The 12,652-nt window shown below is 37.1% G+C and overlaps 1 protein-coding gene across 2 annotated transcripts in view; it reads right to left on the bottom strand.

Moving 5' to 3' along the window:
* Positions 1-7,115: 7,115 nt before the first annotated feature.
* Positions 7,116-12,652, bottom strand: part of szt2 (SZT2 subunit of KICSTOR complex) — a 159,893-nt gene continuing 154,356 nt past the window's right edge. For both annotated transcript variants that reach the window (XM_030131806.1, XM_030131807.1), the window contains 4 exons: positions 11,898-12,414; positions 10,072-10,182; positions 9,211-9,279; positions 7,116-7,398 (listed from right to left, as the gene is read on the bottom strand). In XM_030131806.1, coding sequence (XP_029987666.1) covers positions 7,255-7,398; positions 9,211-9,279; positions 10,072-10,182; positions 11,898-12,414 — 841 coding nt within the window. In that variant the 3' untranslated portion in view covers positions 7,116-7,254. The remainder of the gene's footprint in view (positions 7,399-9,210; positions 9,280-10,071; positions 10,183-11,897; positions 12,415-12,652) is intronic.

Genomic DNA, 12,652 nt, shown 5'->3' with positions numbered 1-12,652 from the left:
TTCTTGAACTATTAAGGTCCAAATACACAAATAAATGTACCAAAGACTAATAAAAGTGGTGTGTCTGGCTATTTAGAGTCAAAAAAATCTACATTAGCATGCTAGATTTCAAAAAATATATTCAAGGCACACTGTAGGATTTGTGTAAAAATAAAATGCCTTTATTAGTTCATGACAATCTTTAAAATCTCTAAAAAGTCCCGATGAATACCAGAGGTTGCAACACGTTGGCTGTATTTTAAAGATTGCCATGAACTAATAAAAGCATTTTATTTTTACACAAATCCTACAGTGTGCCTTGGATATATTTATTTAAATCTACCATGCTTATGCAGATTTTTTTGACTCTAAATAGCCAGACACACAAGTTTCCAAAGAGCACCTATGGATCATCACCAAGAAGAAGACCCAGCAGCACTTCCACTCTGTTGGATTAGACTAATAAAAGTGGATTTAGCAAAATATGACCCCTTACATTTTTTGGATTTAAAAAAAAAAAAAAGAAAGAAAGTCACATTTTTGTTTTCATTTACATTCTCTCTGTGGTTTGTAGCAGCCAATAACGTAACATCTACCAATAACATAACCATTTTAGCTGTTTTAAATATAATAAAACAAATAACCTAATAAATTGCCAATAATATAATAAAATATTTGACATAATTAAGGACAAAAAAAGCTGCATAGTATGTATCCAGGATGAATGAATATGATGACTATGCATCCATTCAGGTACAGTTCAATTAATTTCTTTTCCCCCTACACAGCTGCAAATATATTCTCATACATCTCCACTGGCACATATGATGAAATTTGAGAAAGCAATAACAATTATAGCAGACAATGTTCACTCCAAAAAATATAAAAATAAAAAAGGCTGTAGATATAAATCTTCGTCAGTGGTAGAATGACAGCACCTTGATGACATGGAGTATTCTTGCATCACCAGTAAATATTACTGCAGTAGTAAAGGTAACATAGGTTCCCATCTTTTGGTAAATAAGGTTTTCTGAAGCCTGAGCAAGTATGTGATCTGCTCCATCTGGTAAATATCCCAAACTTTTTGAATCAATGTATTATATGAGGGAGGTTCTGGTTTCATCCAGCTGATGGTTACAGACTTTAAAGCAGCGGTGAATAATATACCTATTTTTGATGACTGAACTGCAAAAAAAAAGTTATTTGCAAGAGATGCAGTTCTATTTATGTATTAGTACATTTATCAGCTGCAGTCAGTACATTTTCAAAGGACTCTTACAATGCTAGGCTAATAGTGTAATAACCAGTACAGGGTGAGTCAGAAAAAACGCTCTTTTCATTTAAAGAAATTGTACCACTGAAATGGAAATGCTTATTTTTCTTTTGATCATACAGTCATATTGATGTGGTTATTGAGCATGTCTGGCGATTGAATCATTGATTTATGGCATAGCATAACAGAGGGAATGTCCATTGTTTATTGTGCACCGAAATATCTGCCAACACAGTTTATGCCACCGTGAATGAAATTGAAATTGTCAACCATTACAGCATGTTTACTCGCCATCAAAATGTTTTGTCTCAACGAAGTCGTCCGGCACGACCTTCAACCTGGCTACCATTCAGATTGATGCAAATCTGTGCTCGTTGTCGCATCTCTAACACAGCTCTTCTCGCCATTCGTGTTCGTCGTAGGGCTTGGATTTCTCTGCACATCCGTAAACTGTGGTCTTGCCATGATGAAAACTCCCTGGGCACTGTCATGTAGGCCTATGTCCTGAGTGTGAAAGCAAAGCCCCGACTCCTGTAATTGTTGTCAATTTCAAGTTTGTTCACTGTGGCATACATTGTGTTGGCAGGTATTTCAGTGCCCAATAAACAATGGACCTTCTCTCTCTTATGCAATGCAATAAATCTATGACTACATCACCAGACATGCTCAATAACCACATCGATATGACTGTATGGTCAAAAGAAAAATCAGTGTTTCCGTTTTAGCAGTACAATTTCTTTAAATGGAAAGAGCGTTTTTTCTGACTCACCCTGTATAATATATTAACATGTCCCATTATTGGCAAAATGTTATGACACTGACTCAAAACCTTTATTACAGTTATTGTTTTTTGCTTTATTACACATAAATTGGCCAAAATTATCGTGTTATTAGCCATCATTATATTATTGGTTGCTACGAGCTACTGGTCAAAAGTGACAAATTTCTGATCATTACTGCAAATACTGTGTAATCTAGTAATAACTACATTTATTAACTTTTATTTGGTTTAACTTTCGTTTTATTAATAATACAAAGTTAATAATAAGCATCTTTGAAGAATCTATAGGGGCCTTTTTACGCGTTAAGTACATTTTTAATGTTCATTGTCGTCAGATATGACCCATTTGGATGTTCAGAGGCTCTGTAGTTACCATGGAAACATCGTCATCTTCTACAACATTATTTCACCGGTAAAACCCATTGAGTTTGATCAATGACAGTGGATGGACACTGTTGGTTTATGTTCAATTAAACCTCTTTAGCCCGATTTTTTTGGCCCGCGGGCAAAAAAAATTATATTAATATTCATCTACTATAAAAATATAATAAATCAGGACAATGGATGTTTTTTTCAACTTTTGCTCAAAGTTTAGACCCTAATGTTAATAAAAGTACATCAAAAGTGTATTTTAGTGCAAACTTTAATGTTCAAACATGATTTTTAATCTTTGTGGGGTGAAATATACGCTATTAAAAATCTCCGACACAAACAATTAATTTATGCATATCATCGTCAATCCAGCTGAAAAAAAAACAGGCGAGGATAAAAAATTCTAATTTCTCTTTTAGTTTGTTACCGTTTACTCAGGCATAGTAATAGATACAATATTTTAGACAATGGGAATAGAGTCTATGAGGTCTCTAAATGTCCACAGACACCAAGAACATCCATATGAACCTTATTACTGTGGAGTCATTCTTCATTTACTTTGGGTATGTCTTTTTAGGCGTTTCTCCCCTGAAAATATGGTCAGGGTTAAACAGGTTAATGATATATTTTGCTGAAAAAGTCACTTTTTCTTTAGTTTTCTCTGTTTTTGATATAATAACCCTTAACTAATCTGAGCTTTTATGAACATCTACACATTAAATATAGGAAAATACCTGATGTTCACTGAAAAAATGTAAAATACAGAGGATAGTGTCATTATAAATGGTGATAAATATTTAAGAAAAGTTAAATATAGAGAAAAAAAAATATTTTAGAACTGCCACAAAAGTAGCATTGGGTCTTTATGGGTTAAATAAAGGTCAATAACATTAATAACAATAAATTAAATAACACTAACTGCAAGGACTTTAACCTGATGCTTCTGTGTTATCATAGTCACAAAATCACATTCATGAAGTCAGAAAACAGAAAAACCAATATGTGTGACAAACATTCCCTTCTGTCGTCAGTTCTTCAAATTAAAAAAAAAAAAAAGCGAGAAAGTAGAAACGACACAGATTGTCATGAATTCTACAGGTTTATTTAGCATTTCATACATACTGTATAAAGTGCTGTGTATGTACATATTATACATTATACAGTTGCAGTCCAAATGCTAAGGGCTAACTTTGTACAGGTCACATTTTCACGATGGATGTCCAGTGTTTAACATTCCGACTGAATCCTCTGAGTGCTGTTTGACATTTCTAAATAGAACATCCACAAAGCAGCTCAAATATGGGTTTGGTTTCCTTCCAGTGACAGTGTAAATATGAAACGTACAGCTGTTGACTATACGGATATGGAGCCTTCATGTTTGCTCTAACAGTCGGAGCTGGCCTTCTGCCCTCTGGTGAAATGAGGTATGATTACCAGCCGCACTCCTTCACACTCATCATCCTCAACATGCTTCGGAAACACTCGGCGCTGATGACATGTGGCATGCTATTATGCAAATGAACAAAGTTAATATGATGCCATTTACTTGTTTATGAAAGGCAATTGTCACATTTTTTTCCAAACTGACTGAGGCACTTTTGACTGCACAACATCACAGGTGTGTGTGTGTGTGTGTTTCCAGAGCAGATGGAACAATGGCATACACACGGCGACTTCCCAAAGTAAGTTCAGGATGGGAAACAAACCAAGAAAGGCACTTGAGGACACCGGATATGGCAGTGGGCTTCAAGTGGGGAGGACGTTTGACACTTGGGGGAGTAGAACAGAAAAGCCGTCCCACTGCAGACCGACATGTTGGCTAGTCCCTCGCTCATCCGAAAAACACTGACGCGGTGTGGAAAAAGCTAGCGGAGGGCTATCGGAAGGCACAACGAAACTGTGGAGTCGCAAACGTGTGCCTGTTTTACATTAAATACTAACCATCTATTGTTATTTAGCGTTGTCTGCCGACCGTAAGCAGCAGCTCGTGTACATTTAGAAGATTCTCACTTCTACGTGTTGAGGTGAAACGCAGTACTGATAGTGTTTCTCCGTCTCCGTCAAGTCAGCGTGGTTCATCTACAACAGGGGTGTCAAATTCATTTTAGCTCAGGGGCCACATTAAGCCTAAATTGATTTCAAGTGGGCCGGACCAGTAAAACAGTAGCATTATAACCTGTAAATAATGACGACTCCAAAATTTTTCTTTGTTTTACTGCAATGAAAATGAAATGATGAAAATATGTACATTTACAAACTATCCAAACAAAATGATGTGAATAACCTGAAAAATAAGTGCAATTTTAACGATATTACACCTCAACTTACCGTTTCTACATGCATATAACAGATTGGATCAACAAAGGCAAACATTTTTAATAACAGAAAGAATAATGTTAAAATTTCACTTTTAAAAGTTCAGGTTTTTCACATTTTATTGTTAAAGGACAGTTTGTAAATGTTAAAATTTTCATAATTTAATGTAAGTTTTTATACTAAAACTAAGAGAAAAATTTGGACTTCATTATTTATAGGTGTAATGTAATATTATGTTTTTCACATTAAGCTAAGAACATTTGGAGCCAATATTTATGCGATTATTTTAGTTGAGCTCACATTGTTCTGTATGTGGAACCTCAACTCAAACGACTTCGACATCCTTCATTGTTAATATCTTATGTGTAATTTTTGCGCTTTACAAATTCATCCTTTGGCGGGCCGGATTTGGCCCCCGAGCCGCATGTTTGACACCCCTGATCTACAACTACACACTCCAAAAACCCTGAGGACCCGACTCAACAGGGTGTCCGGTCCAGACTCTAGACCGGATTGTGCAAAATGTAACTTCAACTCTCTGTCTTGGGTGGATCCGCACCCTCCTCCACCTACAGGGGTCTGTGAAAACACACAGATTAAACCCACGCAAGGGGTTATGGGAAAGCGTCACGTTAGCCTGCACCTCAACCCAAATTAATGGGTTGATCTGGCTCATGTGATAACGCAGGTTTTACTTTAACGCTGTACAGGTTGGTGTATAAATAAAACAGATGTAGTATGGAGATAATTTCCTGACAGAATTTTACAAATAACCTATGATTCACTGACGAAACACGATGTGGTGTGAAAATATAAAACACACAGAAAATGCTTTTTTGTTTTGCACATTTTCCATTAAACTTCAGAAAAAAATACAGCAGATCTTACCCTTAAAATAAAAATATTCCTGTAAACAAACTATATTTTCACTTTACGCTGACTTTTTTCTTAAATGTGTTGTGTAAGTTGTCCTCCGCAACAGCAGGTGGCGCTGTCAGAAAATAACAAAATTTTAGGTTTACTTTTAGATATTACACAGAAATTAACATTGAATTTTGAGTTGTCTGACCCCAACTTTTCCACATTCATACCTAAAAGACACAGTTAGTCTTTAAGATCACGAAGAAATCAATTGAATGCATCCCTACATATGGTAACTTACAGTGGGAAGCGAAAATATATATAAATGTACGAAAATGTCTGAAAATAAACTTAATAGGGGAAAAGTATTCAGCAGAACTTTGACTGAACACCAGGACTTTCAAACCAACTCATAGGAGGATGAACTACGCTGGACATTTGTGCGAAATTTGTCAATACAAACAAGTACAATTACACCGAGAGTCATGTGACACTTGAGGCCAGAGCTCCTAAATATAAAAGCCTTCATGTGCTGACTCTTGATTCTTCTCTTGCCAGAGATTAAAGCTGTGGGAACCAGAAGGAAAAAAAAAAAAAAAGAAAAAAGAAAATACATGCATTCTTTCTGCAGCTCTTCCCTTTTCGTCCGAATCTACAGAATAAATATAGATACAGTTGAACCTGATGATGTTTCATGCCATTATGGAAGAACAAAACCACTTAAGAATCGTTCACAAATTATATTTGATGGAATCTCATGAGTGAAAGGTAATTTTTTTGTATTATTATTATTTTTTTAATGTATCAAGTAGCTTTAATAAAATGATTGAGGGGATAAATATCTTACCAAATTGATGACAATGGGAAAATTCTGTTTTTAGGATCTAGAAATGGGGTGGGGAAAAAGGCTGAAGAATATGCTGTATTATGATTGAAAATCATCTTACATGTGAATAACCGTGGAAAATCGCAATAAAACGACGATTGAAAAAAAAAAAAAATTAACATCGACAGACGTGGCTGCAGTAATGGTCTGTCCTGCTGTGTGGCCCAGTCATTACTACTTGCAGTTTTAGTTTTTTTTGTCTTTATAAAGTAAATATGTCTTTCTTTTGTCACTCTGAATAAATACAGGGTGTATTTCTTAGGTTACATTTTACATTTGCAAGCCACGATGTGTTTGTTTGTGAATCACAGTCTATTTGTAAAGGATGTTTGCCTTCTTGGCTCCTGGCAGTGAATTATCTCCATACTTCTGTGCATCATCCTTCTGTTGCATTTCATTCACTTCATCAAACTGTAAAAAACACTGGACACACAGGCAGCTGTCCTTCGCACGCAAACACACTGTAAAACTATGTCAAGTATCTGTCTGATGGTTTTCAGTCAACTCGCCCACATTTTTGGGGGAGTTATTTATATGTCATTTACAGTCACAGGGAAACTGGTCACATAGTTGTCAGGTTTGGTTTGTTGAATCTCAGATGCTTCATCGGTTAAGTATGAACATCTACCAGGACAACCAGCTGTAACTGGGCCTTGCATAAATAAAATGAGCGGTAAGACGCTGCTCTTAACGCTTCTAAACCAGGGCCAGAGAGACCTGGACCCACACACCCACCCGTCCTCCTCCTGCTGTGGATCCTGGAGCCAGATGGGTCAGTGTTCAGCTCTACAACAGTCCGGTCCAGAGGTTGTAACAGGCCGTGTTGATGACCGACTCCAGGTGGTGGTACATGGACACGAGCTGTGGCGGAGGGCTGCTGCTGTTCTGAGGCTGGGCTGGCAGCGGCTCCCGGAACACCACCTTCAGACTCTGCAGGAGACACCGAAGCACACTCAGGACAAAGTAAACAGCAACTGATAAAATGTGTCGGGTCAGTTTAGAACAGGGGTGTCAAACTATTTTAGTTCAGGGGACACATATGGGCTGTATTGTTTATTACCTCCGCCAAGGAGGTTATGTTTTTGCCGGCGTTGGTTTGTCTGTCTGTGTGCAAGATAACTAAAAAAGTTATGGATGGATTTGGATGAAAATTTCAGGAAATGTTAATACTGGGACAAGAAACAAATGATTAACTTTTGGTGGTGATCGGGGGGGGGGGGGGGGGGGGTTGTTTATATGGATCCGCACTAGCTTCCACCGTAGTGGCTGGTATTCTTCCTGGGGTCCGTTAAAATACAAATACAGTTTACAAAATACATACATAAATAAAAACACATTTACAATTCATTGTTATAATTAGCAAGCTGAAAATTTCATCTCAACACATAAACCTTAAACATCTTAACTTTTGCCTTTACATATAAATACTGTGTGTGGCCTCTGAACTAAAACCATCTCAAGCGGGCCGGACCAGTAAAATAACAGCTTAAAAACTTAGAAATAATGAAAACTCCAAAGTTTATTCCACCTTTTATAGTTAAAAAAAAAGTAAAATTATAATATGAAAATGTTTACCTCCGCAAACTAACCTTGTAAATGTATGTTTTTAAATGATGATTCCGGGCAAAACGTTAACCATATGCAAAGGTTGCTGTGACTATCTTCATGTACAGTGGCTAAAAAGATGTTGGCAGTTTGATGACAACAGCTGCACTCACTCTCCGTGCATCAATAGATGTACTCTTTAATACAGATGTTATTTCTGGAGCTCTGTTGCCAAGATGAATGGAGCAGGCCAGTGTGTGCTCAAAGCTAGGAAGGAGCCACTTGATGTAGCTCAAGCTATGATTTAACTCCTTATTATTATTTTGTACTTTTATGTATTTATTTGAAATATACAGCATGTCGTGAAATTTAGAGAAAGATCTGTGGGATGGGGTTGGTTAGGGTTAAAGGGCTCTAAAACATGCAGGTGTTCTGTGTTATTTTTCTTTAATATTTTATTGTTTTAGTTAGGACTAGTGTCTGCCAGTTTTACATAGTAATGATACACGTATGTATGTGTATACTTGTGTACATGTGTTTATATGTATATCTATTGTTATTTATTTATTTCTTGTTATTTCTGTGATTTATATCTTTGTTCATGTCTTGGCACATGTATGTGTGTATGTTTATATTTCTTGTCTGCAGTGACAGACATGTTAATCTGCACCTGCTTTCCAATAAAAAAAAAAAAAGAAAAAAAAGGTGAATAACTGGAAATTTCCTAAGAAAAGTAAGTACAATTTTAACAATATTATGCTTCAGTTTATCATTTACACATGTGCATTAGAACTTACAGATCACAGTGGATCTACAAAGACAAAACATTTAGTAACAGGGAGGATTTTGTTAAAATTGTACTTATCTTTCTTAAGAAATGTCAGGTTGTTTAGATTATTCACATTTTATGGGAAAGGATAGTTTGTAAATGTGAACATTTTCATCGTGTAATTTTACTTTTTTCATGCTAAAACAAAGCAGAAAATTTGGAATTGTCATTATTTATTGGTTTTTATGATAATATTTTACTTTTTACCATTTACAAACTCAGATTGGACTGTATGTGGCCCCTGAACCAAAATGATTTTGACACCCTCGACTGTTCATATCTTCAGTGTCATTTTTTCACAAATCCATCCCATGGGCTGGTTTTGGCCTGTGGGCTGTATGTTTGACACCACTGGTTTATAAACTCACTGTTTTTCCAGCTTGAGTGTCCAGGAAGACCAGAACGAAGCAGTCTGTGACCTTCTGGTTGAGGACCGCCTGAAACAAGACGATATTAAAGACTTTATGAAGCAGCAGCACAAGCTTTTCTGTTTTATTGCACAAACATGAGATTTTTAATATCCAAGTTCATCAAGTAATTAAAAAAACCCCTCCATTTCATGCATGTTCAGTTATTTATAGCTTTGAAATTTTTATCAGGTCAGTTTTTGTTTCAAGTTTAGTTTTGATTAAAATCACAACAGTGTATGTTCATTGCCTAGTTTTAGTTTAGTTTTTATGTATTTTTTGAATTAGTTTTATTGAATAAATGAATAAAGACTTCATTTATGATGTTGAAAGTGGCAGGATGAAATGCATAGCCTCAAATATTTTTCACACAGACTACTACTAAAAAAATACGATTGTGTTTTCATGAACAAATCCAGAATAAAGGATGTGGACATTTGTTTGAGTTGAGGTTCAGATATAGAGTGAGACTGCAGGAGGTGGAATTAAACTGGAAGCATCAGCAGTCGGTGGAGCAGAGGAGAGTCTGTCATCCACATGTTAGCCAGAACCTTTTGATCTGCAGTTTTTTTCCTCATGTACAGTTGGAATCCTCCATCTTGTGAAGGATCCCATAATGACACCACTCAAGATGAAAATAACCTATCGAGGCTTTTTTTCCCTTTCAACACTGAGCTTTGTCGATTTGAAACACGCTGTTGTTTTTTCAGCAGAGAAGAGCAGGAGCTGATCCATCCCCTTCAGTTGTTTCATCAACGGATCTGTTTCTGAAGCAACTCAGGCCATGTATGTCTGACATGAAAAAGACTAAAGCCCTCTCACCAGATACTGAATGCCGTTGTCGTCGAAGTGTCTGCAGCTCTGAGGGAACCGGTTCAAGAGGACTTTGATCAGACTCTGGTACCAGGCTGGACTCATGGTCAGGAAACAGTCCTACATAAGGTAACAGAGTGTGGTTATAGCAACCGGCTTGATATTATTCATGAACCTCAACAACTTGACTCAATACATGTAAAAAAGAAGCCATTTTAAAAGTTCAGCCACCTCAAGTTCATGTTTTTATGTCAATACTAGATCATGTCCAAAACTGGAGTAACATTTGAGATGCAACAGAAGTAAAGGGTAACAAGTAAAGTAAGAAGAGTTTTACCCTTTCATGCATAGTGGTCACTACAGTGGACAGTTACTCTACAGCTTTACTCTTGTATATTCATGGGTTTTGTTGTTTTAGTTCCATATCAACCAACACAGTGGACACTTAAGCATCATCTCATAAACTGCAATTCATACCATTATTGTAACTTTGCTGTTCTTGATTGGTTCTTGAGCGGAAATCAATTGTTAATATTTATTTTTTGCATTTTATCTCCATGAAGTGAGTAATAACTAGTATTAGAATATGTTAAAATGTGAGAAAACATCACATTAGCTGCATTAAACATGGTTTCATTTCACTGTTTTCATATCACTTTATGATATTGGGTTTTAAATACATGTTTCTTTGCTTCAAGAATAAAATTCATGGTGTAGCTGAGCGGACATTTTTGTAACTCCATGAAAAACAGGATTTAAAAAAAAAAAAAAATATTCAATCACATTGTTTTTATTCATGCCTAAAGAGGAATAAAAACACTCAGGAAAAAAAATCTTGATTAAGGTTCTCATAATTCATGCATGAAAGGGTTAATAATACCCCCAGCCTGAGGCACAACACTTTGCCCCTCCTGCTCACTTATTTATGAATTTTGAGTCGAAACTTTCAATCTTTTTAAAAATGTTTGGAAAAAAATAAATAAATAAATAATGCAAAAACGGAGCAAAAGGCACATGTAAAGAACATGTGTCCAATTTATAAAGAATCAGGTGAACAGTGTCTGAGAAATGGGTTGGACAAATTTTCTAAGTTGAAATTTGCAAAATAAATAAATAAATAAATAAAATTGAGATTTAACCCTTTCATGCACAAATTATGGGAACCTTAGTCAAGATTTTTTTTGTTGAGTGTTTTATTCCTCCTTAGGCATGAAAAAAACATTCTGATCAAGTTTTTTTTACTCATGGAAATACGAAAATGTCCATGCATTTAATTTTTGAAGTAAAGAAACATAAACCCAATATCAGAAAGTGAGATGAAAACAATGAAATAAAAACATTTTAATGCTGCTAATCTGATGTTTTCTCACATTTTAACATATTCTAATGCTAGTGATAACTCACGTCATGGAGATAATATGCAAAAAAAAAAACAAAACAACTTTCTGTCTAACAAATAACAATTGATTTACACTAAAACATGTTACTCCAGATCAGGTTTATCAAGAACAACAAAGTTACAGTAATGGTGTGAATTGCAGTGTATGGGATCATGCATAAGTGTCCACTGTGTTGGCTGATATGGAACGAAAACAACAAAACCCATGAATATACAAGAGAACAGCTGTAGAATAACTGTCCACTGTAGTGACCAGTACCCATCAAAGGGTAAAATTCAGCCATCAAACTCTGCACCTGTAGTAGTGGTACAGAACATATGTGTGAAATTTGAAAAGAATTGAGTGAATAGTGTTAAAGAAATGAGAGGGACAAAAATCTTGGAAATAAATAAATCAGTGTGTATGTGAGGTGGAGGCCTTCAGGTGTAATCCTACCAGCTGTGGGTCGATCTCTCCCACCGAGCGGCTCTGCACGGCCTCCAGCAGCTCCTCCAGCTCGCTGAACGACAGCTTGGTGAGCTTCAGTTTGTCCAGCGTCAGGTTCTCTCCGTGGAACAGCCTCCTCCACAGGTTGTCCCTGCGGCAGTGGCCCATGGCTTGCTCCACGCTGGTCTGAATCTTTCTGCGGGCCGACGCCACCTCGTTGTTGAGCAAAGGGAACGGAGGGGAGGGGTAGAGCAGCCCCCGAGGGTCCGATCCGGCACCTGTGAGCCCCAGAAGAGGGTAGAACTCGTTGCCGTCGCTGGGGGCTGAGGTGGTTGGGGGTTCAGGTGACTGTTCCTCCCAGAGGTCTTGTTCGGCGCCGTGCAATTCGGCTCGGTCAGGGGGCAAACGACCCCCCGGCTCTGTAGGGTCACGGTGGATCTGAGGGAGCTTCTTAAAGCGCTGCATGTCAGCGGTGAGGCGAGGGAACAGCTCTCTCTGACTCGTCATGATCACATAGAACCGCAGCCTACAAAGGCGTTTAGTCATAAGAGGACAGAGATTTTAGAGCCTGACGCAAAAGAGCCAAAGAGCTGCTGTAAAGAACAACCGCTGCAAATACAGAGCAGCTAATCAGTGCTGCCCATAAATATAAGGCAGCATGGTGCTAAATGTTCTCCCTGTGTCTGCGTGGTTTTTCTGGCTTCCTCCCACAGTCCAAAGACATGCACTAATACAGCTGCGAAAAAAAATATTAGACCACCCTT

The sequence above is a fragment of the Sphaeramia orbicularis genome, chromosome 4 (genome assembly GCF_902148855.1).
Source record: "Sphaeramia orbicularis chromosome 4, fSphaOr1.1, whole genome shotgun sequence".
NCBI lineage: Eukaryota > Metazoa > Chordata > Actinopteri > Kurtiformes > Apogonidae > Sphaeramia > Sphaeramia orbicularis.
The sequence above is the reverse complement of the archived record's forward strand: the minus strand, read 5'-3'. Positions and strand labels throughout refer to the sequence as shown.